This window comes from Schistocerca cancellata, chromosome 9, assembly GCF_023864275.1.
Source record: "Schistocerca cancellata isolate TAMUIC-IGC-003103 chromosome 9, iqSchCanc2.1, whole genome shotgun sequence".
Lineage (NCBI taxonomy): Eukaryota > Metazoa > Arthropoda > Insecta > Orthoptera > Acrididae > Schistocerca > Schistocerca cancellata.
The window spans coordinates 394,137,337-394,165,047 of NC_064634.1; the positions used below are offsets into that span (position 1 = coordinate 394,137,337).

The 27,711-nt window shown below is 41.6% G+C and overlaps 1 protein-coding gene across 5 annotated transcripts in view; it reads left to right on the plus strand.

Annotated features, from left to right (window-relative positions):
* Nucleotides 1–27,448, plus strand: part of LOC126100828 (uncharacterized) — a 100,332-nt gene extending 72,884 nt beyond the window's left edge. For 3 of the 5 annotated variants that reach the window (XM_049911480.1, XM_049911479.1, XM_049911478.1), the window contains exon 3: nt 26,975–27,448. In XM_049911480.1, coding sequence (XP_049767437.1) covers nt 26,975–27,324 — 350 coding nt within the window. In that variant the 3' untranslated portion in view covers nt 27,325–27,448. Of the gene's footprint in view, nt 1–12,802; nt 12,874–20,872; nt 20,973–26,974 lie in introns of those variants that run through there. The other 2 variants (XM_049911476.1, XM_049911477.1) reach the window with 2 other exon arrangements.
* Nucleotides 27,449–27,711: the final 263 nt, after the last annotated feature.

A 27,711-nucleotide genomic window follows, 5' to 3' on the forward strand; every position in this document is an offset into this window, starting at 1 on the left:
AGCTGGGCTACGGTCTCGCGCACCGTTAGGCCGTCTTCCGCTCACGCCCCAACATCGTGCAGCCCGCCTCCAGTGGTGTCGCGACAGGCGTGAATGGAGGGACTAATGGAGACGTGTCGTCTTCAGCGATGAGAGTCGCTTCTGCCTTGGTGCCAATGATGGTCGTATGCGTGTTTGGCGCCGTGCAGGTGAGCGCCACAATCAGCACTGCATACGACCGAGGCACACAGGGCCAACACCCGGCATCATGGTGTGGGGAGCGATCTGCTACACTGGCCGTACACCACTGGTGATCGTCGAGGGGACACTGAATAGTGCACGGTACATCCAAACCGTCATCGAACCCATCGTTCTACCATTCCTAGACCGGCAAGGGAACTTGCTGTTCCAACAGGACAATGCACGTCCGCATGTATCCCGTGCCACCCAACGTGCTCTAGAAGGTGTAAGTCAACTACCCTGGCCAGCAAGATCTCCGGATCTGTCCCCCATTGAGCATGTTTGGGACTGGATAAAGCGTCGTCTCACGCGGTCTGCACGTCCAGCACGAACGCTGGTCCAACTGAGGCGCCAGGTGGAAATGGCATGGCAAGCCGTTCCACAGGACTACATCCAGCATCTCTACGATCGTCTCCATGGGAGACTAGCAGCCTGCATTGCTGCGAAAGGTGGATATACACTGTACTAGTGCCGACATTGTGCATGCTCTGTTGCCTGTGTCTATGTGCCTGTGGTTCTGTCAGTGTGATCATGTGATGTATTTGACCCCAGGAATGTGTCAATAAAGTTTCCCCTTCCTGGGACAATGAATTCACGGTGTTCTTATTTCAATTTCCAGGAGTGTATTATTACGTTTAGTTGCGAAACTCTCTGTGCGGTACGAAGCTTCTGTCATGATAGCTCTTCTGTATGACTGAATTACTTATGATGTACAGCGATAATCTGGATTTAAGCTTACTAAAGATTAAGCTACCGCGGTTTCTCTCAGAAACGGTGAACGGACCATGCCGTCTGAATGTCGAATAATTAGATGCAGAACGACTTGTTGTATATCATGTCACAAAAAAGGTATAGAAAAGTTAAGACGCAGAGTCTCCATTTATCGGTCGCAGGAAACTGTAACACGAGTTTCAGCAAGTCCACAAGCTGGCAGTGGCACAGAAGGTGGCAAGACTGCGAATGCTGAACGACAAACGTTTTGCTATAAATGATAGGGCTATGTAACACAACACCCACAATTCAGGTAGCAACACTGACTATACAATCAGACGACATCTCTTGAAGAAAAAATGTGGTTCCCTAGATGTGCAAGATACGATAGAAGGGGCAGGATAGTAGCGTGCAGAAGCGGTGTTCGACTTGAACCAAAATGCGGTTATCGCTGTTTTTCTTATCTCCAATCCTTCATTGCCTACTGTGAAACTGTAACGATAGTAGTAAGTCTAATAAGCCAATACGTAAAACAAAAACTTACAAGAAGAGGAGGAGTACGGCGAGACATGAAACACAACGAAGTGTGGGGAAATACACAGAGTGCCTTTGGGGATTACATGCTAGCAGTGTTCAATGTGCACCGCCAGATAGGGTATCACGTGATGATGGAATTGTAAGTGCCGACATGAACGATGACCTTTGTAAAAAAAAAAAAATTATCCTACGTTGTGTTAAGCTAGAGCATATTCAAAGGCGTGTTGAAAAGTAATGCCTCCGAATTTTTTATATGAAAACTTTTAAATATTTTTAAATAAAACAACCGTTATTCACACTGTACATCGTTATTCTTCATGTCTACATATTTGTACCGAGCGGGGTGGCGCAGTGGTTAGCACACTGGTCTCGCATTCGTGGGGACGACGGCTCAGTCCCGCGTCTGACCATACTGATTTAGGTTTTCCGTGATTTCCCTAAATCGTTTCACGCAAATGCTGGGTTGGTTCCTTTGAAAGGGCACGGCCGATTTCCTTCCCCCTCCTTCCTAATCCGAGCTTGTGCTCCGTCTCTAATGACCTCGCTGTGGCGGTACCATCTCCTTCTCCTCCTTCTTCTTCTTCTACATATTTGTTTCTCAACATTGTGACTCTTGCGACGAACACTTTTCTCCCTACAAGAGACCAGTCTGTTGATGCCGCCACTGTAAAATATATTCTTTACGTTTTGGAAGGAGATGAAAATCGGATGGGCAACTCGGAACTGTATGGAGGACCGTCAATGACAGTGAACCCAAGCGCCGGATGGTTACATTGCTACAAACGTCGCAGTGCTCTTGTGTGGTCAGGCATTGTCATGCTGAAAGGGAGGGTGTTCCAGGTGCGGACGAACTCATCGACTTCGTAACTTGATTGCAGCACGCTGTTCTCACGCTCCGAGATAATTATGTTACACACTGCCGCGTTAAACGCTACAGTTCTGAGATCTCCAGTGACAGATGGCTGCAAATATGTAGACACGTAGATGAAACCTGGAAGTCAAGGAAAGCAGGATTCTGTTACGCTTGTGGCCGGGGGTGTAATCAGTTACTATTGGTTGCCTTTTAAAGTTGCACACAGTTTATTTTAAACCAGTAATTCCAGACTCAACAATAAATAAAAAATACCACACGTTATTAATGAAGGACTAAACAACTGTGTAAATAATAATGTCCTCAGTGAGTTATAATTTAGCAAATCACCATTAAATACAGATACAGCAGATAATGTTTTAAAAGCAAGCCACTGTGATCTGGGCAGAAGGCCTTACACGCCAGGAATGGCAGTAAACTAAGACTTGTTTAAAACTTGTTACAACCTTCAAATTACAGGCATTGAAATATTAAAGGCAAGTCACCACAAACACAGCAGAAGGCATCAGACGCCAGGAATGGCAGTAAATAAGGTTTTAAAGGCTTACTGCGTAAATACAAATACCAAATTAGAATTTTAAGGCAAGCGACCACAAACACGGCTGAAGAACTTACACGCCAGGAACGGCAAAAATATAAAAAAATTTAGTAACCTGCTGTAAACCAGCAAATACAATAGCAAAGGTTAATTTAAAAAAAAAACAAGGAAGAGTGATGGGGAGGAGTACATGGTAAGAGGAAGGGGAGATGGTAGATATGGCTGGGGAGATGGGATGGATAGAGGCTGAGAAGGTTCAAAATGGTTCAAATGGCTCTGAGCACTATGGGACTCAACATCTTAGGTCATAAGTCCCCTAGAACTGAGAACTACTTAAACCTAACTAACCTAAGGACATCACACACACCCATGCCCCAGGCAGGATTCGAACCTGCGACCGTAGCAGCCTCGCGGTTCCGGACTGCAGCGCCTAGAACCGCACGGCCACCGCGGCCGGCGGCTGAGAAGGACAGACCGAGGCAGGAGGACGGCGACATGGAGAAGGGGAGGAGGAAGTGTGTTCACTGTATGTGTCGAAGGGATACGTGTGTGAAGCCGCGGGGAGAAGTCTAGTTAACTAATAAAGACCGCTAATCGTGTGACATTGCAGATGAGTAGGTTGTTTGTGGGACAACATAATTGTAAAGAAATCTTTTTACTCGAAAACTAAGTTTGGAGTATGAATTGTAAAACTTTCGCTACCTGATAGAGGCAAATGCAAACAATGCCTTTATTTTCATTATAACAGTAAGGACACAAGCGAAGCAAGAGATGACAGTTCTGAAAAAAAAATACAGAAAATGGATATTTATTGGTATTATCAACATACTGTTAGCAGAGCATTTTGACGTCTTTTCTTTGAAGAAAGAAATGCAGGTTCGTTCGTAAACAACATAATTATCAGGTTCATACGCCGAGGTAAAATAAACAGTATGAACAAATAACAGACGCGACGACTGCCTGGAACCTGCCAGAAGCTACAGCACTACTGACGTTAGTTACCATAAAACCAATTTATTGAGCGTGGCACATGAATACTCTTCCTTACCCTCTTTAGGAAGAAATAACTAAGATTCATCTGAAAGCTTGTGAGTCAAGTGACTCAGTGAGGTACACGAAAATAACCGGCCGTAACTCGTCTGGCACCTAACTTATCCCAGCAGCACTGCCTTAACACCAAATGCCGAAACGTATGGACGCCAGGCATCTGTTCGACGATGTACAAGGTCAAGAGTGTCTGGACCACTGTACCTAAATCGTAAGTAGTAACATTTGCAGTAGATTCACAGATTACTGTGAAAAAAAAGCCACAATATTGCTGAATATTTGCTTCACTATATAAGTACAGAACATTACTAAATACTTTAGCTCTGGTGTACTCAAGCGGGAAAAAAACCCGATACTGCGTTCGTATATTTGAAGTTACGTCGTTACTATGAAGTAGTTAATGACCTTGGTACACATTGTACATAGAAAATCAAATAACAATCAGAGGCGTAAAAGACGCAATAGGATTATTTGATTTCAACCAGTGATACGCGAGGGTACAATTGCAGCGTGCGATTATAAAATTTAAGTTTGTCTATAATGATAACTAAAAATCTTTTTTAAAGCTATTTTTTCCTACCATTCAAGATTCTATATGTGTCGTAGTGGTTGTTATGGGCCATTTTAAATTATGACAGAACTGTAACTTGCGTTTGGTCATTTTTCTTTCGTTTTCCAACGTGTTATGGCACTCCAGGCTTCAGTGTATTAAGCAGACCTAGGTAATTCACTGAGCTGCAAAGGAGTTGACTTTAACCGCATTTACAGGTCCTCTCATGTCACACTGGAAACCGAAAGACGATTTGAAGATTGTTATTAACTAACCCGAAAAAATGTAATTTCAGGGAGATACCTAATATTGGTGGTAGTAACGGAAACAAATATTAGTAATTAAAGATAACATTTTTTAGATTCTGGAAGCAACGATAATAAGTGCTTCATCCACAGTTGGAATTAATTAACGAAACAAATTATTTCAAATACAGAAATATTGGTTATCAGTCTTTGGTATGAGCTTCAATATATAATGCACAATCATTGATGAAAATTAGTTTATATAAGGCTTTTTAATCTGGACTTTCAGGAGGAACCGTGTTAGTTAGATAATTATGAAACGGACCTATTTACAGGATTCCGCATCTAAGTCGTCGATAAGATCGCTTTGTTGTCCGACTGTTAAGACTGCTTTTCTCAGGAACGGAGAGATGTATCAAGTTGAAATTTTTATGTCAGACACTAAGAGCTACGGTTCCTGAGCGGTGTAAATAATTTAAGCTTCCGTGTCACATATTCTGTTATTCATAAAGTGACACAGCAAAATCTATGGGTGAACTGTTTCTGTATGTGTCGACCCTGGTGGCCAAACGGATACCCAGGGACGAAAGGCAATGTCCTCACTCAGCTCAGAGACCACGCGATTTATTATTTGTTTAGAGAGGTGATGTCATAGATTTCTGGAACTATTTAAACGATCGTCATTGTGCTATTGTGAACAATCCTAAGTACAGCCGATACTTTTCGAACGTCTTGCGGAGCATCATCCACGATCCGGCCCGCAGCTGGATCATTCATGGGAAATGAATTTGACACATCCACATGCAGAAGATTGAACAGATAGCGATACCTGCACGACAATGCGAAAAGACATGCCATGGAGATGGACGGCGGTGTCCGTGGATAACGAGGCCGTATGTTCATGTTCCAGAAGTGCTCCCTTGCGTTTCGTTTCTTTCTTTTTCATTTTGTCACGCACTTAGTACATAACCCTTTTTCTTTTAAAATCTTGGAGACAGAGGCACGTCATGGGAAAGACATTTTATGTTTTGTCAAAAAATAAATGAGTATTCTTCTGTGGCCAGGTAACCCTTCCATTGCCGGCCGAAGTGGCCGTGCGGTTAAAGGCGCTGCAGTCTGGAACCGCAGGACCGCTACGGTCGCAGGTTCGAATCCTGCGTCAGGCATGGATATTTGTGATGTCCTTAGGTTAGTTAGGTTTAACTAGTTCTAAGTTCTAGGGGACTAATGACCTCAGCAGTTGAGTCCCATAGTGCTCAGAGCCATTTGAACCCTTCCATTTCCTCCTCTCTGGTGACGGAGACATTGTGGCCAGGCATCGTTTATTGACCCTCACCCACTTCGCCTCTGGGACCATTCCATTTCGAAAAAAAATTTCCAGGTTTTTGATCGTTAGTGAGATTTCGTGTAACATCTGCTTATAGCGTCGTACCTTGCTCACTACCGTAACTGAGGGCTTTATCTATTTAAAACAATAATAGTACACGGTAAAATCCAAAGCATATGTAATGAGAAGTCACAAACTGTAAACGTACAAAGTAAATATAATACTAACCAATAGTGTAACGTCAATAATACTCCAAGCTCGTCGTCGAAAGAGTCTCTGGAAAGTCAGTGCTTCATTTGGTGAGCAAGGTTATGAGAGAGTTCTGAAATCTTTCTGTAGTAAGAGTCCTACCATTGTTTGGCGTAATAAATTTATGGTATCCTCTCAAAAAGCAGCATCGCATTAATTACTCAACGTCATTGTTTAGAAAGCAGAGTTAATATAGAGAAATACGGAGATGTATCTAACAAGGCGTCCTCAAACCTTGCTACGCACCGTTTCGGACGAAATTTACTGTACTAGTTGGCAATCTCTCGATAGTAATTCTTGTGGCATGCTTTAGGACACTAAGCTTCCGTTTCTGAAAGAAAAAGGATCAAGGTCAAAAGGTATGGCGCTGGAGTCGTTCTGACTAGATGGAACCGCTAGCATACAGTAAAATTAGAAATTTCTATTCATACGTGTGAGACCCACAGTGTAAGTGCTTCTGAGAAATCGAAGAACTGATTCTTTCGATTCATTTAACAGAAATTTGAGGAGGGAAGTTCCATCTCTCTCGCCATGTTGTTATCTGCCGTAATACAGCAGTTGAATTTCGTACACATGGTTTTGAAACAAGTCCTTTGCAGAATTTTGTGCATTGTGGCGGCAATTACAGCTGTTGCGAAATTTATATGTTGTTATTTCAAACAAAATAAATTTCACTGAGTAAGAGGGAAAATGTGATGAGTGTGCAAACCTACAAACAGTAATCACTCGTCGGCCGCGGTGGTCTAGCGGTTCTAGGCGCGCAGTCCGGAACCGCGCGACTGCTACGGTCGCAGGTTCGAATCCTGCCTCGGGCATGGATGTGTGTGATGTCCTTAGGTTAGTTAGGTTTAAGTATTTCTAAGTTCTAGGGGACTGATGACCACAGATGTGCTCATCAGTCCCATAGTGCTCAGAGCCATTTGAATCTTTTTTTTTTTTTTTGTAATCACTCGTTTTTAATCTTTAGTCTACTTAATATTTTTACATTTTGATTTATGCTCACTAAAAGCATCATAAACTTTTAGGGAAAGTGAAGTAAAAACCGCCTGAGAAACTGCCGAGAGCTGCTACGCATGCAGTGTGGCCAAGTGGTCTCCTTTGTTGGCCTATCTATTGCGGGTCGCGAGCTCAAATGTGACTACCAGCAATTATTTGTTATTTAGCATCTATCATTCCCGAAAGTTCTTGAAATATGTTATGTATGTGTCTAAATATTCTGGAATGTTCGATGTTTGTCTAAATATCATCTTTCCCGAATATTCAGTGCATGTATAAACATAAGAATCAGTTAAATGAAGACCAGGTAAATCGGAAAAAAGTAAGTAAACTCCATATTATTTCAAAGCACTCCCCATACTCGTTCAGACATTTATGCTACTGTGAGACCAGACAGTCAATACCTCGATGAAAAAATGTGTGCGGTAGGCTACGGAACCACGACTGTACGCAGGTGTGCATCTCTTCGTCCGATTCAAATCAACGGCCACGAATACCTTTTCCAGGGCTCCCAAAAAATGGAATGAGGAGAGTTCGGGACTGTATGGAAGATGTGTAAGACCTTTCCAGCGAGACTTCTGCAGCGAACTCGAAAAGACATTGGCAATATGTCGGCGAGCCTCAAAGAAAGACATTCGTGACCCTCGATTTGATTCGAATCAATAGGTGCGTGCCTGGATCACGGATTCGCAGGGAACAGTAAACATTTTTCTAGTTGGTCGCCTTCTCTCACAGTGGGTTAAATGTGTTAACAGTTATGATGATTACGTGTCAAAAAATGAACAGTTTATTTCCTTTTTTTCCGTGTATCTCGCTTTAATTTGGCTGCCCTTATAGCTACATTCTCCGGCCAAGACGCCTTCTCGGTACTGCACGCATTAACATATATTGTTTCAAGCAAATGTTTAGCGTATTGGCAAACGATACGTCGTGTATGCCTTGTGTAAATCCGATGCTCATAATTGTCTGTTACACGCTATTGTTCACCGACTTCTGTACTTCTTCCTTCATGTTGGGTGTAACTGTCAGATCTCCGTTTTTTAACGGGTCTCAGTCGCTCGAATTACAGTAGTTTCGAAGTTACCAAAGAGGCACACAAATGGAAGTGTTATTTTCCATTTCCAACCATTTTTATTTGATGTGAGTCTGCAAAAACACTTTGAATATTAACCTCAAAAGTTCTGAGAGATTTTTTGAAAAGTAATAGTGTATTTTCTCTGTCTTTCAATGATACTACATTATTTATTAAGTAATACGCTTATCATCGAACGCATATAATATTCGAATTTCTTCAGACGAATGTAGATTGATTTTAGTAATCAAGTAATGAAGTGGAGCTATTCACAGAGGTCCAGAGAGGCTGTAATTATTGTATGGTAGCGAAACTAGGTAGATATTCCAATCTCGTCGACGTCTCCGGTGCTCACACTGAACAAATTATGTAATCGGGAGTTAATAATATCAATGTTACGCCTTTCTCACTCGTCTGATCTTTCCTATCCATCTCCCGTTCATAATCCATTACATATGTGAACATATCTATATGTCTTTCTAGCATTTAAAGCGCCATATTTGCGTCCGGTGACCAAAATTAGAACTTTATTTTCCTACCATAAATGGGTTCCTCAGTAACACATTAGAATATCTACCACGTTTCGCTGCCATACGATAATTACAATCCACACTGACCCTCTGTGAGTAGCTGCATTTCAATTGTAACGACAATGTTGCTGTGGAGTACGACAATCCCCAGAAGAGAATGCCTAATCATCTGTCACCTCTTCTTATGATACCTGGTTCTCTGGTTTACTTATAATATTCTACTGTTCTTAAAAACATAGTCATTTGTCTGTTTCTCAGGTAGCGTAATATGTGGTTCCTGCCATTAAGTAGCGCGTAACGACTGGCAACCAGTAATCAGGCCTGAATTGTACATTCCGCGTACGCCCACATTATGGATTCTTTCCTCACTGGATTGTAAGACCAGCTTCAGCTGTTAGATTTCCACACATTTTGACAATCTCCTGACAGTTGATTAGGGTAGCGAGTATTATACTCTAATGTTTTATGTTTTTTATGATATACTCTCTAACTTCCACAACCACAAGAATCACCTCATTTTTTGGTATATGGAACGAAAATTGAATCTAATCTGATCTAATCTACTGATGACGACATAATGGAATATTGTACAATACCTCAAAGATCATTAGACAGAAAGACTTCAAACAATTAAATGTACTGGTCACAGTAGGGAAACAGCGGGCAGTGTTTTCCGCAAGACAGCGGAAACAACGCAGACCTTGTGCGACGAATCTGTCAATTTCTTGTCTCGAGTAAATTTTATTTATTTTTGAGTGTTAAAGCTGGGGAACAGTGTAATTTTCAGCATTGGTTTGTACTTCTAAGCGTGAGAAGCACTGTAATACTAGTAATACCATTTAAGTAGTCTAATGAAGATGCAGTTGTAATAGTGAAATTCCACTCACTCAAGTCTGAATCTGTTAGCGCTATGTGCAATGGCAGAAGGGTAAATGGGCGATACTAAAGTCGGGTGGTATGGGTCATGTAAGCGACCTTTTTCTTTCTTTTGCTTTTAGGGTACGACATCAAGGTTGATTAAAAAGTATGGCGATGAGGGTCGAAGGGAGGGGTCTGGGACTAAAGTGAAGCAAGTGATTTCAAATGTTTTAGAAAACAAAATCATAGAAAGTGCTCTTGATTGTCTATGTATGTATGTATTAAACTTGGGACCTAGAAAGTACGGAGAGGCTTCGTCCCGCCGTAGCTCTCAGTGGTTCACAACCCCACAACAGGTTCGGCTCCCAGTGGACCCCACCTCCCCCCCCCCCCCCTCCCGGGAACGTCTCATACCAGACGAGTGTAAACCCAAATTTTTGCGTCGTAGAATAATTATGGTGAACATGTACATGGAAACGGTGTTTATGCGGCGATCGCAGAGACAGTGTAACTGAGGCGAAATAAGGGAACCAAATCCGTATTCGCCGAGGTAAATGGAAAACCGCCTTAGAAACCAACCACAGGCTGGCTGGCACATCGGACCTCGACATTAATCCTGCAGGCGGATTCTTGTCGGGGACCGGCACGCCTTCCCGCTCGGGAAGCAGAGCGTTAGACCGCGCGGCTAGCCGGGCGGGCTCTCTTGTTGTCAGTTTTAATGTTCCTAGAAGTACATTGAAAAAGAGAATAAAAGCATTGTAGGGATTCAGAAGACGTCTGCGACATCTCAGGTGGATCTTTTCTAGCCAAAATTTGAAGAAAGTTACGAAGAAATGCTTATAGCAGACATGAGAGATTTAGATTTAAGGTTAATGTCGTTAGATAAGATTGAGTTCATAAAACTGGATTAAGATATGGCGGAAAATTTAACAGCCAAAAGAAACTGCCAGATCATGATTTCTATCAAAACTTTATGAAGGATCACCTAGAAATTTCTAACAGAAAACCTCTGCCCACATGTTTAATTTGTTGTGTTGGTTCAATCAGCCACAAGCTGACAGGTTTTTGACGATTTTTTTAAATTATCTTGTGCATTTGATGTATGTACAGAGTAATTTGTGAAGTTCCAACGTAATGTAGGAGCGAACACTAGCAACTTGGATTAGTAAATTTTATGTATTATTATTACCATTCAGAGTCTGTCGATGTTGCATGTGATACCACGTATTTTTGGCGGGAGTTTTTGCTACTTGTCTTTGTCATGTTAATGGAGCCTGAATACACATTATTATTCTGTACATGTAAACATACCTGTTATGGCTACTGTGAGTCTGTAAACTGGTCGAGATGTATGCTAACGTTTGAAACGAAGGCTATGGTTTGAGAATGGGCAATGTAATCCGAAACTAGTTACCACAAATAAGAAATTTTGAACGCAACTGTCATAGAACCTGAAAAAACAAAACAGAGTAATTAGTTTGTGTACCACGATAACTCCTTTTTTTTATTTAAGGTTCTATGTTTTGTAGAGTGGCCGATACTACCCGGCAGTTTTTTAACATCTCGAAATGTAAGTGTTAGAAAACCTTTTCTTGCTGTATAATGTTTTGGGCAGATATCTTATTTATACAATGTACACCAAAACAAAGATAAATAAAGGTTTTATGCGCTTATACCTTATTTAAAAGCAACAGCTAAAGCTTTAAACCATTTTTGATTTAACAGGCTGAAACTAGGCGCTATTCCCCTAACTGAATTTCGCAAAACCCTATCACGTTTGCCACGTTAAAACCAATTTTTAAGTAAGTCTATTTCCGTTCCCCTTCTGATATTATTCACATGTAGTATGTAGAATAACGCGGAAAACAGGACTAAAATATTCAGGAAACATTAAATTTCCGGTACACTTTGTGGACTTGGAGAGTTTGATGTTGAAAGGTTTTAAAATTGTTGGCACAATTTTAACGATATTTCAAATTTTCAACTATGTTTATTTTATTACTTCAGAAAAAGTCACACAAATGGTGTCATTACTACTTCAACAGAAGATGGTATGTTCAAATGAAGGAAAAAGCCAGTTTTAAAATACTAGGAAAGCAAATTAGCTTCTGTACACAATCATACTTACATGAATATGTTACACAGTAACTCTTCAACCGAAGAGGTCCAGACAGACAAGACTATCACTTGGTAAACGAATCTGCGCTTTAACAGTTGGAGCTGAATGCTAAAGTTGACTACGTAATGATAAGAAATTCGCAAATCTCTAAACACGAAAATATGATAAAGAATATTCACAATGTAAAATTAACTATCAGGTAATATCTTTTCAAAGTGGAAACTAGTAATGAAACCATTTAACGCCAAGCAAGTTAGATGAAAAAATCAGGATGGACGACACAGTCCGACAGTAACAGCTGTGGTCGCAATTTGTACACTGCACATAAAATTATGGTTGTGTACGGAAGTTTGTCATTTAGTTTCCTAGTGTTCTGCTATCAACTTTTATTTATGTTTACACAGAACATCTAATGAGGACCAGGTAATAAGCCGGAATCGGTAATAACACTTCTAATATGAGTTGAAGCAAAAGCATATTATTTAAAACAATTACAAGAGCTCAGTGCCTTTTCCTAAGGCAATATGGTTAGTATGCTTACGTTGATAAGTTACATTTTAACCAGTTTTGAACGCTGAAACACTATCTTAATTCCTGCACGTTTAATTCAGATGTAATTACGAAATGGTATAAACTTGAGCGAGATTTTATTATAACGAGGCGATAACGACAAAGAAAATCTGGGGCACGAAGAGAGAGACTGGAAGCCCGTGCGAATGCTACAAGAGCCGCCACGAAACTGAGAAATCGGCATGCTCGCGTCTTTCGCTCCCCCCATCGAGCAGGTTATCTAGACGGTCCAAGGTGCCGGTAATTAATGGCCGGTGTTAACCCGGTGTGGGGATGTGGGTGTTGGTGGGGGCAGCGTGGCCGCACGTACTCGCCTGCTCCCGCGTATAAAAGGCGCGGCCCACCGGCCATCCTCACACGCAGAGTTACGACCGCACCATCCCTCGCTCTCATCGCTGAAGTCTACACTCCTCTTCTGCAAAATGATGAAGCTGGTGAGTATTTTACTTGCGTTACTCACACATTTCCATTCCAAACGAATATGCCTTCTTGCTGCCGCTGTACTTTGCGGAAGTCTGTAAATTACGTGACGGAGCACTCTCGTCACGATGCGTCGAAACATTTACGTGTTCCCTGGTTTATGCTCGTCAATCGGTATGTAGAGCTCGGCTGCCTACGGGCGCTACACTCTAATTCGCGAACCGCGTATCACACCAGTTTTGTGATTGGATAGAGGTCTCACTAACAAGTAGTGAGAGTTACTAGAGAGAAACCATCGAACGTAAAGTAGCTTTGGGCGCACGCCGTGGACGTATTACAGGTACATTACTGTTACATATATGCTACGAACTGACGCACCAACCTAATACATGAACACGCGCAACGCGAAAAAACATTGTAGCGAATGCAGAACGATCTGCAGACAATCGACGTTCATGTACGGATTTATAGCTGAAGTTCGATATAGACAAATGTAATGTATTACACATAAGTGGACGCCATTATTATATGGTTAGATGATTGCAGAAGAATCATTGGGAGCAGCCACAGGCATAAGACACCTACGAGTGTGCGTACAGAGCAGTTTAAATTGTAACGACCACTTAAAACTAACCACAGGTAAAGGGAGCGCCAGAGAGTTCCATTGGAAGAACCCTCGGGAAAAGTAACCCACACACAAAAAGGGTAGCTTACAAACCCCTTGTTTAACCAATACCGGAATATTGCTCATCTACGTATCAGGTAGGATTGAGAGAGGAAACGGAGATGACTGAAAGAAGAGGACGCTTTTTCTTAGAGCTTTATTTAGAAAACGCGAAAGCATCAGGTGCTGCCCAGGGAGTTCCATTCCAGGACTTCACAGCTGCTGAAATTCCGAGACAGTACCTCGCTAGAAGAGTCAGCCAGTATATAGTTTCCTCCTATGTATGATTCACGAATCGACTATGAAAGTAAGATTGTAAGTATTGGAGCTCACACTGACACAAAAGCGTTCTTCCAGTAAACACGTCGCGCATGGAGCAGGGAAGGCGTAAGAGACAAAGGCACACTAACTATACCCATCATACTACCCTCAAGCAGCACACGAGTGGCTTGCGGAGTATACACGCAGATGTAGGTGTAACATAGGAGCCGAGCCAGGTGGCTCAATGGTTATCTTACTGCACCCACTTTCTAGAGGAGGTGAGGACAGCCCTCATGATTTACTTATAGATTAGCCGCTTCACTGAATCAGTGGAGGCCATAGCCATGGTGTTTCGACGGCCGGAGTGGCCGAGGGGTTCTAGGCGCTACAGTCTGGAACCACGCGACGGTTACGGTCGCAGATTCGAATCCTGCCTCGGGCATGGATGTGTCTAATGTCCTTGGGTTAGTTACGTTTAAGTAGTTCTAAGTGCTAGGGGACTGATGACCACAGCAGTTAAGTCCCGTAGTGCTCAGAGCCATTTGAACCGTGGTGTTTCCCTAGGCAACGCTGCAACTGGTTTCCTACCACATCTTTCTGTATTCCGATATTGTGCTCGAGTGAAGTTGTGCAGTCCTGGGATACTCGACTTACGTTAGGAAAATGGTTCAAATGGCTCTGAGCACTATGGGACTCAACTGCTGTGGTCATAAGTCCCCTAGAACTAAGAACTACTTAAACCTAACTAACCTAAGGACATCACACACATCCATGCCCGAGGCAGGATTCGAACCTGCGACCGTAGCGCTCGTGCGGTTCCAGACTGTAGCGCCTTTAACCGCACGGCCACTCCGGCCGGCCTACGTTAGGAAGGACAGCGACTGAAATCACGTTCGGCCACCCTTAAGGCATAGTTTGGAAAGGTTTCTATCAATATCACACATCCGATGTCCTTTCCCAACCAAGCTAGCGTTTCGTATCTAATAAGAAAATCGTCAACGATACGTTGATCATTAATCTTTATCCCTCCTTTCCATTTCCAAAAACCGCTACGTCGGCTGAACATTAGAATAAGGTATCTTCCTTCTCACTCTAATCTCCATTTATGAACATCGACGGGAGAAATCTATGTGTATTTCGCGATACACCTGTCATGTCAACTTGTTGCCCTAAGTCATCAGTGTTTTGACTGTGTTGATGATGGCTACTTTTCCCTGCCTGGTGCGATTCTGTTCGTCCCTAAATTTACCCCTAGGTTTACACGACTTCTCTACAACTCACACTTACGTGCCAGGCTGGGTGTCCATCCAACCACCTTCAGACTACTTCTGTACCGTTTCACTCACGAACCACGTGAGGGGGAAACGAACACTTAAATATTTCCTTCCGAGCGCTGATTTCTATGATTTTATTACGAAGACCGTTAATTACTATGCAAGTGGAAATCAATAACATATTTTCTGACTGGGAGAAAAAAAATATGGAGACTGAAATATAGTGAAAAGATTACGCTGGGTCGAAATACGCCTTTGATTTAATAACAGGCACCCCGTACGTGACATTCTGTAAGACGAACAAACCGCACAACATTTGCTTAATCCACAATCTTTTATTGTGTACACGATCGGTTTAGGAACAATAAAATCGTATTAACAGAATCTTCCGTCGGTTCTTGGTAGAACAACATTATAATAAATGAAGAGCACCAGCCGGCCGCGGTGGCCATGCGGTTCTAGGCGCTGTAGTCCGGAACCGTGCGACTGCTACGGTCGCAGGTTCGAATCCTGCCTCGGGCATGGATGTGTGTGATGTCCTTAGGTTAGTTAGGTTTAAGTAGTTCTAAGTTCTTGGGGACTGGTGACCTCAGATGTTAAGTCCCATAGTGCTCAGAGCCATTTGAACCTTTTTTTGAAGAGCACCAGTTTGCTTTTGTTCTACAAAAGCAAACTGGTGCTTTTCCTTTATGACAATAAAATCTCTTAACATTAGTAGCACGAGTGATCGGTTTTAGTGGAATTTATGTCCCTTCTATCCTTTTGACACGAAACCGTAGGTTCTATAACAAGAATGGGGTGAGGATGCCCTCAGAAGATTAAGAGATTTTATTTTTTACACCAGATGATGCAACTTTAAAAGTTCCGGAACCCGGTAGCTTTCACAATAAAAGATTGTGGATTACGGAACTGTTCTGGGGTTTATCTCATTTTACAAAATAGTCTTACATAGTTGCACGTGCTCCATAGGAACTCTTTGTGCACATTTGTGACACGCTCTTACCTATTTCGCGGTAATACAAAACTACCTGTCCTTCTTTAAACTGTTTACATGTCCTACACCAATTCTATCAAGTAAGGACCCCATACCGCGCAGCGATACTCAAGAAGATGACACGAACAAGCGTACTGTAGGCAGTCTGTTTAGTAGATCTGTTGCATGTTCCACGTGTGCTTGCAATAAAACACAGTCTTTGGTTTGCCTTCCTCACAGCATTATTTAAGCGCTTGTATTAATTTAAGATCTTCGTAATTGTAGTCCCTAGGTATTCAGTTGAATTGACAGCATTTAGATTTGTGTGTGTAACTGCTGAACTCAGAATCCTCAACGTACTTTGCATATCCTAGTCCTGGACTTCCCTAACCTTTCTTTCCTATTACTGGTCTTTCCACAGCCATATTTTGTATGCCTGGGTGTCGTAGCGGAAATCAAACTAACTACCCGTCATATGGTAAGAGGCTTCAACAAACATCTTTTCTATCTTTTTATAGAATTTATTTATGTCATTTTGTCTGTTCACTTGATTTTTAATTTTTATCAGTAACACCATATCCTTTCTTCTCCGGATTTCTGGTGATCAACCTTTCATTTGCACACCGTGCAATACTCCAGGGTTTTACTTTCAAGAACTTCATAGCAGCAACACTCCCTCCAACCCCCGACCCCCTTCCCCCTCCCCCAAAAGAAAACCGCTATTCTTTAACGAATCGACCTTGCATGTATGAAACAGTGCCAAATGTCTGACTGCGTTACAAATAAATTATCGAGTGAAATATTTTATATTAAATGTGTGAATCCTTCATGCTTGAAGATGGAAAATCGTAATTACTCCGATTTTGTTCGTTTCGAAGTACTAAATCTGCAGGCTAATGAACCATACTTGGTTAAGCAAGAAACGTATAATTCCTTTAAATGTTCATGTAAGATCTGTTGGGGAAATAAATTAAAACGTCATGTCTGATGCTAAAGCCGTACTGCATGAACACCGAATATATAGAAGGCGATAAATTTCTTTTCCTTTCATTACTTTGTGGGAGGCATCAACAAGAACAAGTTTCGAAAAGGTTTCAAATTGTGTAAACTTTGTTGGAAGTTACTAAGCGCTCTCATCCTCAAATACTGGATGAATGTAGTATTTGTTTTTTTTGGGGGGGGGGGGGGGCAGTGAACTACGATGGCTCAGTTACATTTACAGTTTCTAACATTAATACTTCTGTTATTGTGTTAAACCTTCAATGTAACATTACATCTTTTCATGAGTAAGTTATGATAGCATTTTAAGTTTCTAATTTCCGGCAATAATTGCAAGTAATATTAAAAAACAAATTTTTGTTGGCTATGGGAGTTATCATTGGACAGACAACTTGGAACAGGGATCGTGTACCGGATTAGCCATTTAGCAACACATATACCAGCAGAGCCGTGTTCTGAAAGCAAGGTTGTTTCGTCTGTCTTTACCCTATTCAGACAGCTTGTTTGCTTCAGCTATCTAGCGTGAACTTACTTTCTACATACGATAATTCTTTCTTTAAGTGGACATCTGTATCGTTCTCAGTTTCGATGTTAAGTAAGCTACTCTCCATTATACTACTCTTAGCCACCTTTCTCTTCGCTTTCCCTATTCTGAAACAACATTCTCTGCCAGGTATGCTGCCCGTTCCTTTAAGCAGTCTTCTAAGTACTCCTCACGTAAAGGGCTGCACCATTCTTTCTCGTCCATCACTGCTCTGTCACAGACAAGTTCATCGTTAGTGGTGGTCAGCTGCAAATCCGTCTAAGCACCCTGCTCAACACAAATTTATCTCACTTGACTTTCCACTTTAATACTACTTTCACTTAGGTTTTTACGTTATTCATCTCTCTCTGTACTTTCTTCCCAATCATCAAGGACAATGACAATATTATCCACTTTTACAGTGTCGAAAGTGTTCTTTGGGTCCATAAATGCTAGCGAGTTAGCCTGTTTTTTCTTCGGTTTCCCTTTCATTAGTAAAATAAATATCTAATTTTCTTCCCTAACATTTGTGTGGACGTAAGCAGATCTTCATCCAGTATGTCTTCGACCTTTCCGTATTCTTTGGTATTGTATTCTGGCCTACATAAAATAAAATGAAATGATCGTGTGCATTGGAGGCCTGGAGTTCCCACTTGAGGAAATTCGCCCACCAAATTGCAAGTCTTTTCCGCTGACTCCACACTGGACGACTTGCGCAGTCTATGATGATGAGAACAGCACAGCACCTAGTCCCTGAGCATAGGAAATCTCAGACCCGGCCGGGAATTGAACCCGGGTCCGCTCCATGCCAGTCATACACACTGACCACTCAATGAATGAGGCGGACCTTTCGGTTACAGTCTACAAAAGTGACTAGCTGTGCAGTAGTTCTCATATTTATCCGTTCGTGACATCTTAAGTAATGTCCTGATAAGTTATTTTTTATTGTTATTCTTACTTATTTAAGTTACACAATTAATGCTAAAAATATTCAGTAAAATAAGAAACCTGCCTATATTCCATATCCACTTATTTCCTTCGATAGAATTGGTTGCAGTATCTATGAAACGGTATTTCGAAAATGAAATATTCTGATTATATCAATTACAGCTCGAACACTGAGATTGCGATCTTTTCTGAGTATGGTCCTACATTGCACTAAAAAATCGTAAACTAATTAATTCAAGGAACAGCGAAATTGATTGTGTGTAAAAACACGCCAGTGGCGAGTTCGAGGGTTGTATTCGACAGAATAATGTTGCTGATGACCTCTAAACATGTAAAATATCGATAAAAAAATACTCTAAAGTGTGTTTGTGATTCTTTAAACTCTCGCAATAGCTAAAAACAATACACGTCGTTACAATAAGTATCTATTTAGCTCTGCTGAATACCGGTGATGGAGTAGATTACTGATATTTTAGTTACAACTTTAGTTCTTCAAGTGGCTTTCATTCTGCAAATACTGTGCACATGACAATGTTCCAGCGAATAAGAAAGTGTGACGTGCCTGTAATTCCGTGTATTTTCCTTCACTGAAAAGATTGTGGTTATAGCGCCGTTCATTTCACGTAGAAACCATACTGAGGTACGAACGTCTGTTGCATCAGGCGCAGAAGTTACCAAGTAACCTACATCTTTCGATGATATTAGTCCAGGATACTGAGCTCTTTGAGAATCAGGTTTTTACATCACTTAACACATATCGTCTCAAAATTGCAAGCTACACACTACCAGCAGCATTGGCTTCCGTAGCATTTCCCTCGCTAATAGTCTACTGGACATTGTAGCTAATTTGTGTTCCCTTTTCTTTAAGGTTCCTGTTTATTCCTTATTTCCTTTACACGGAAGAAAACTGTAGAATTTTTAAAACCTGCATTTTTAATTGCACATTACGAGTGAAATCCGCATCGCACAATGTTGCTCTGTGGATATTTCCTTATATGGAATCCTCTGCTCAGTTTGTTTTTTTTGTGACGCTGTGCAATGAGTCGGATTTTTCAGTAGAATTTTCAGAGGTTTTGTACTCCCAAATAGTGACATATTTCGAACTATGGATGCCAAGTGATGCATACTGCGTGTCACATACGTTTGAAATTTGGATGAAAGAAATAATAATCAAATATTAAAAATAAACAAAAAAATATTTTTTTAGAATTTACCGCTCACTCTGGAATACTGTACGTGGTGGCAGATTATGATTACTTAAATTTAGCTATATCAGTGAAATCCTACACGAAGCTGTAACGTGATCCCGCTATATCTTTGAGTCATACGTTGTTATGAATGCTAATGAGATGAAACATATGTCGTAATTAACGTTAGTAAATGTCTTTCATAAAATAGGTCAACTCAGAGCCAAAGTTATCTGTGATTTCAGCTTGTCGGATTTGAGTAGCGTCACTGAAAATATTTTACCGTGACGCCTGTCAGGAAAATCATCAAACTTCTTTAAAGTAACCTCGAAAATTGCAGACGACTTTTTCAGATATACAGTACAATTAAATGTCGGCGAAGCCGGCCAAAAAGTCTCCCACAAAAGTCTCGTCTTTAACATATGCCACTTGTCTCACAATACTTTTGAAATTAAGTTGTGGCTGGAATTCCATAAATGAAACACACAACTCTGAATAACATTTGGATTTCATAATCTATTTTCAATATACACTCACTGGCATATTAATTTAGCTATGAACAATAATCAGAATCAGAATAAAATATGCAAACGAATGCGATGCGAATGTGAATGAGAATTCCAGAGTCTGTTTCTTCACTTAAACAACAACTGTAAAAAAATTTTCGTCACTCTCTGACATAGTTTGTATTAGGTCTCGACGATTTAGTTTCTCCTTGCTCTTACATAATCTTAGTCACTCTGCTCGAATATTAACTATTGTCACTCACACGTTACTAAGAAAATATTAAAGCTACGTAAAAACTCTTACACTTAAGAAAATAGGTGCCACGAAACCACGCCTAAGAGTCAGGCACATCCACCGTGTCCTCATTAAAGATTACACGAAGCGCTCATCGGTACGTCCACAGGCGTTTTTCCAGTCCTGTCCTCTGTGTTCCCTACGAGTCATATAACAACTAATTTTGCCCTGTCATCACAGAAACACCTGTTTGTTAGAAGAGTTTGTTTGTGGTTTGTGACTCAGTGATCGCATATTCCTCTTACAGGACGCCGCCGACCGAGTTGGTCTCGGATTTTGCCGGATGCCGATTTCTTGTAACTGGGTCCCCTGCCCCTGTATTAATAAGTTGCTGTAGTTTTATCTTGCAGCACCCGTGGCGATCCTAGCACTGTGTGTTTCAGGTGTTAGTGCTGTGTGCCGTGACGGGCTTCGCTCTGACCACCCCTGCCGAAGACACCAGCGTCCAGAGATCCAAGAAGGCGGTCGACCCCCTGGTCACAGGTACGGAACTCCTAAAATCATCTTACGTTAGATGTAATAACGTGTACAATATGTTCATACGAGATACATACGTTTTCATATGCGTTTTTCCTGCCCTTTCGTACGCGGTAAGAGAAAAGAAAAAAAAGCGCACCTCGAAAGAATTATCCGAAAGGGACGGAACTGATAGATGTGATGTACATATACAAACAAACTATTACAATTTCAGAAAAGTTGGGAGATTCATTCAAGAGAATGAGTTTCACAAATTGAACAAGTCAATAACGCATTGGTCCACTTCTCGCCCTTATGCAGGCACTTGTTCGGCTTGGCATTGATTGACCGAGTTGCCGAGTGTCCTCCTGAGAAATATGATGCCAACTTCTGTCCAGTTGGGGCATTAGATCGTCAAAACCCCGAGCTGGTTGGAGGGCCCTGCCCATAGTGATCCAAACGTTCTGAGTTGAGGAGAGATCCGGAGATCTTGCTGTCCAAGGCAGCGTTTGCCAAGCGTGAAGACAGACAGTACAAGCTATAGTCGTGAGCGGGCGAACATTACCTTGCTGAAATGTAAGGCAAAGACGGCTTGTCATGAAAGGCAACAAAACTGGGTGTAGAATATCGACGACGTACCGTTGTGCTGTAAGGGTGCCGCAGGTGACAACCTAAGTGGTCCTGCAATGAAAATAAATGGCATCCCAGACCATCATCCTGGCAGTCGGGACGCATGGCGGCGGACATTCAGGTTTGTATCCCACGGCTGTCTGGGGTATCTCCAGACACGTCTTTGGCCTGGAGTCTCATTAACTGGAGTAGAATTGTCTTCGGCGATGAGTCATGCATGCTCCAAAGTGACCGTCGATGACCAGTGAAGACGTGAATGAGATTTTCACTCTGCAGCGGAGTGTGCGCTGATATGAAACTTCCTGGCAGATTGAAGCTGTGTGCCGGACCGAGACTCGAGCTCGGGACTTTGCCTTTCGCGGGCAAGTGCTCTACCAACTACCGAAGCACGACTCACGCCCCGTCTTCACAGCTTTACTTCTGCCAGTACCTCGTCTTCTACCTTCCAAACTTGCCCGCGAAAGTCAAAGGTCTCGAGTTCGAGTCTCGGTCCGGCACACAGTTTTAATCTGACAAGTTTCAGTGAAGACGTGTCTGCAGAGGCACCGTACAGCACTGGCCTACCAACCAAATGCCCGCCATATGGCCTGACAGCTAACAGTGATGGTCTGGGGTATATTCCTTTTCGCACCAGGATCCCTTAGGTTGTCATCCGCGGCACCCTCACAGCGCAGCGGTACGTCAGCGATATTCTTCGTCACGTTTTATTGCCCTTCATTCCAAGCCATCCTGGTCTTACATTTCAACAATATAATGCCTTCCTGCAGACAGCTAGAGTTTCTACTGCTTGTTTCCGTGCTTGCAAAGCTGTACCTCGGTCAGCAATACTTGCGGATCTATCCGCAATTAAGAAAATTTGAAGCATTATGGGTAGGGCCCTCCAAACAGATAGGGATTTTGAAGATATAACGTACCAACTGGACAAAACTAACTTAATGAATTTGTGAAGCTATTTCCTTCGCATAAATCATACAATTTTTCTGAAGTCGTAATCATTTGTTTGCCTGTACATACAAACCACATTTACCGATTTTTTTGCCGTCGAACAACTACTTCGCGGTACGATTTTCTTTCCGCCTTAAGAGCGTATGCACGATTTCATTTTTTCCCGCTTCATTATAAACCGATTGCGTTACACATTGTGTCAACATCAGCGAATCAGTCGTAGCATCTAAATAGCAATTTACCATAAATTCCACTAATGAGTTTTTTTCTTATTCCTCGGACCGTCACTATTCTGATGGTTCGTGGTGGTCCACGTTGATTTCCTTACTTGCGCTAATCTCTTCATCTGATAGATCTTTTGAGAAAGAAGTAGGAAATCTTGAAAGCTAGTAACACCAGGAAGCAGTGCTTAAAATATTAATCGCTTATCCCAAAACCACTGGTTTGATACATTCTCATACAAAACTGCTAGTTTTACCACGAAAGACATTTCATTGATCACCTTTTCGAAGTCAAAGACAGGAATTCAAGTAATGCGAAAAAAACAAAATATCGATATAATAGAACCAAAACAACACGTAATGTCGTGACTGATGGTTAAACTTCCCTCTTCTTAAAATAACTGCTCTATGTCAAATTTTTCTACTGACCTGACAGAGTTGCACAGCTATTCAGACTTCAAGGTGTATGTATATTTTCAATGAAGTGGTCAAAGCAAACTGGAACAGAACAATATGCATGTCTGATTAAATTCTTTTTTCTTCTCTTATTCAGTATCACGTCTGCGTTCAAGTCCAATATCAAACGCCACAATTTACATTTTCAGACAATGATATTTATATTGTAAATGTCGTAATCTGGCTTTTGCCGCGTATAATGTAAAGCAGGCTTGTACGTCGCAACAGAAAACTTGACTGCATAACACAGACTGAAGTCTGATGATGAAATGACGTTCAGGTAACTTTACTTGTGGTGTTTCACATTGTAGTCTCAGATAATCAGCATGTGGAACTCATGTTGCCTAAACAAGCACACATCAGAACGTTGTTGTTTGCGGTAGCACTATCTTGAGCGTAACATTCTTGTTCGGAAAACATTCACCTAGCAGAGTACGATCTTTATGGCCTGGCCAGAAATGACAATAGCAGAAAACAGTTGCGTCTTGAATGCGAATGGCTAATACCACTGTTTTTGGGATGAACGATTTATATTGAAAGCGCATTTGCGCGTTTGAAGTCATGCATCTCCCTTGTCAGACCAGCACTTGCACCTAACATTCTCTGTTATTTGTTGCATACATTGCAGCCTCAATCTCCCGGTATTATTTTTGCGCTCTTCCGTTTAGTATCATGGAAGTCATTCCCCTGAGTCTTAACACATACCATATCATACTGTTTCTTCATATAATTAGTGGATTCAACATATTGCTTATCATTCCAATTCTGCGATGAACACCCCCATTTCTAATCCTAACAAACGACCTAGTTTTCAGCATTCTCCTGTAATACGATCTTTACCTCTGGTTTTCTGGAAACCCATGACTCACTTCTGTGCAACGCTGTATTGCATACGCGGTTCTCAGAAATTACTTTCTCTGGTAAAGTCCAGTGTTCCGTAGTGGTAGACCTACTGTGGTGAAGATTGCTCTCCTCGACTGCGCTAGTCTGTTTCCAGTAATCTCCTTGCTTCCTCAGTCATGCGTTAATCTCCTTTCAACGGAACAGAACTCCTTCGCTTCGCCAGCCTCTTTGTCTCCAATTTTGGTACTAGGTTTGTCGCTAATCTCATTTCATCTATTCTCTAACACTTTCACACAATCAATTTAATTAATGAATCTTATCATTCGTACAATTTCACACTGAATTGTAATTCCGCTTGTGACACCTTTGTCTAAATACACATGTTGCACAGCATAGGAGAAAGACTGCATCTCCATCTTACTCTTACTTCAAACCGATCACCTCACTGTTCTTAGCAGAACCGCCGAAGAAAATGTTACATGGTACACACCAGCCAGCCCGGCTAGCCACGCGGTCTAACGCGCTGCTTCCCGAGCGGGAAGGCGTGGCAGTCCTCCGCACGAATCCGCCCGGCGGATCAGTGTCGAGGTCCAGAGTGACGGCCAGCCTGTAGGGGGCTTTTAAGACTGTTTTCCACCTACCTCAGCGAATGCCGGATAGTTCCCCTTATTCCGCCTCACAATGTGTCGGCTATTGCTGCGCCAACACCGTTTCCACGTACACACACACAACTATTACTCTACCACGCAAACATTTGGGGTTACAGTCGTCTGGTATGAGACGTTCCGGGAGTGGTGGTGGCGGTGGAAGGGGGGGGGGGGGTTGCACTGTCGGCCGAACAGCACAATAACCCTGGGTTCGGTGTGGGCAGCGGTGGGGTGGGAGTACTGCTGTGGCCTGTTGTGGGGTTGTGAACCACTAAGGGCGGTACGAAGCCTCCCCATCGTTCCTAGGTTCCCATTTCAAATACACAATACAATACACAATGGTACACACCATCTACAGAAAAGATTATGATGTTAGGGTGTAATTGACAGCTTCCGTGAATCTAGAAGAAACCCTGGAGGACAAATACTGGAGGCGAACACAGATGTTAGAAATCACAGAACAAGTGACTAATGACGTTGCTGCTCTCGCTTAGTACAGGACGCGATATCCTGGTGGGAGAATGATTCTTTGTACACTTAGCGATCAACAGTTACGGTCACCAGATGAAAATTTAACAACTGTATCAGACGCTTGCTACAAACTTCTTTTCAGTCACTCCGAAAGACACGGGCATTCGTGCAAAGATGTATCTACGAGCGATATTATGTTTCCAAATAGCATTTTCTTCCCTTCGCATGTTAGAATCTACTAATTTCATAAACAAGGATTACAGAAATAGCTCAGTTTTTATCTTTGATTCCACCTGTTAACGAGAGTGATTTCGGAGAGTATTACTATTCTAACACAGAGGCTATAACATAATGTATGTGCGAACTGATACAAAATAAGAGAAAGAGGAGAAATGAGTAGATATTGAAGTGAAAACAAAAATTGCTCATGGAACACAAAAGCTCAATAAGTTAAGATGGGAGGAGCCATACTAAAAAATTCGGCAAGTAAATTGAGGGTTATATTATGAACATTCTTGAACTGCAGTGGTCACACTGATAAAATGTGATTTTAGGATGATAAGTAAACAATAACAAAATAGCTCATATTGTCATCAACACTACAACATCTATCTTTTTAATTAAAGAAAATTATGTCGAATAAGGATCATCTTCATCGAAGGAAGCTGCTAGTCGACATCAAAATTCTGACAAAATTTGTAAATTCTTTGTCGTCCATTTTTTTAATTGGAAAAGTTAAACTAATCAGAAACGAGGGGGAAGAAGAAGCTTCTTCATCAATATTGGAATATTATTAGTCCTTTGTTCAGTAGCTAATGGAAACCTAAAGTTATTTGTAGTCAGACAGTATTTCAAGATGGACTGGCTGAAGGACTGTGCTTATAGTAAAACGTACAATTGTGCTGAGTAAGATTGTAATTTATACTTCCATTTCGTTTTGATATATAGTATTATTATTGTGAAAGTAAAATATTTTCTTAGAAAGAATAAATGAGGAATTCCCTAAGTGTATACTTGGCATAACGTTCCAAATAGGCTCATGTTGTATAGTGCCATACGTGGTTACTGTTTTAGAATTTCTGTGCCTCTAGGAAATGTGTAACGAAGCATATTAAAAACCATGCAGACAGTAAGACTATGTGTTACATCAGAGAAACAACATCAGTTTCGGAAACGAGAGATAGGACGGTTGTACCAGGATATGAAGACGAAGAACGAAATTTGAAATCTATAGCGTCCTTCTGTTTGCTTTTTTAATTAGTACCAGGTTTATGTCAGGATGCTGCCTGTAGAATGTATCTTTGTAATGGTACTGCCAGCAATAGAAGGGAAATAAAAAATGGATTAACGTAACGCAGAGACATGCAATTATTTAACAGTGTTTCGGGAAAGACATATATCTTCCGGTAGATGGTAAACGTTAAATGCGTAAAAATTTAAAAGAAATGTGAATATAACTGCTACGTTTAGAATAAAGCGTCATTTCGTTTTAATATGAGTGTAATACCAGTAAGAAGTAATGTAATTTTACGTTTCCAGTTCACTTATATTTCCTTTGCACACCAAACAGAGTAAAATTCCTTATTCAATAATGTCTAAATATTAGATTATTTTTTCGCATTACTTATACTAAAGACATGTAACTTGTGTATGGATATTTTTGCCTCCCACACTTTTGGAGTGTTATATTTATGAAATTATTGACGCACAGGCGATGCGTCACATTGAATAATTCATGTAAGTCATTAGGTGGTACTGATAACACCTAACGTCGTCTCTTTACCCTGGCGGTAATAATGTGTCTTTTTATTTGCAGGGGCAGCCTACAACCCGTACTATTCTGGCGTGGCTGGCCGCTACTCCGCCCTGGGCTACACAGGAGCCTACCCATATTCGGCAGCCTACAACCCCTTGACTGATGCCTACCCCTACACAGCTAAAACCTACCCCTACACAGCCAAAACACACCCCTACACAGCTGGAACATACCCCTACACTGCTGGTACCTACCCCTACACTGCTGGTACCTACCCCTACACTGCAGCTGCCCACCCCTACACCGCTGCTGGCGCCTACCCCTACACGGCAGGGATAAACGGTTACCCGTACACTGCTGGGGCTTACCCACATTCTGCTGCCGCTGCAGTTCTCCCCTATGCTGGATAAGGAAGATGGACCGTTCTGCAAATTCATTCTGACAATGTTCTAGTGCCTTCTGTGTTACTAATATTGTATAGTACTTGCTTTAATATTTCAGTAGTCAAATAAAAATAACTGTGGAGAAATTAAATTTCGGATCTATTTACTACACCCTCATCATTTCCCACTCAGGGCCCTGATCCACGCTACACTCAATAAATTTCGTCTATCTTAGTTTTGCACTGTTGTGGATAAGCAACTTATATTGCGTCGGCAACAGCTTTAATATTTGGAAATAAGATACGCATATATTATGGATCTTATCTTACTCTGCATAGATTATCATGCAATTACTTGATGGGGGACACCCTCCATAGCGGAAGTCGTTAATGTATTCATTTGAGATGGAGCTCG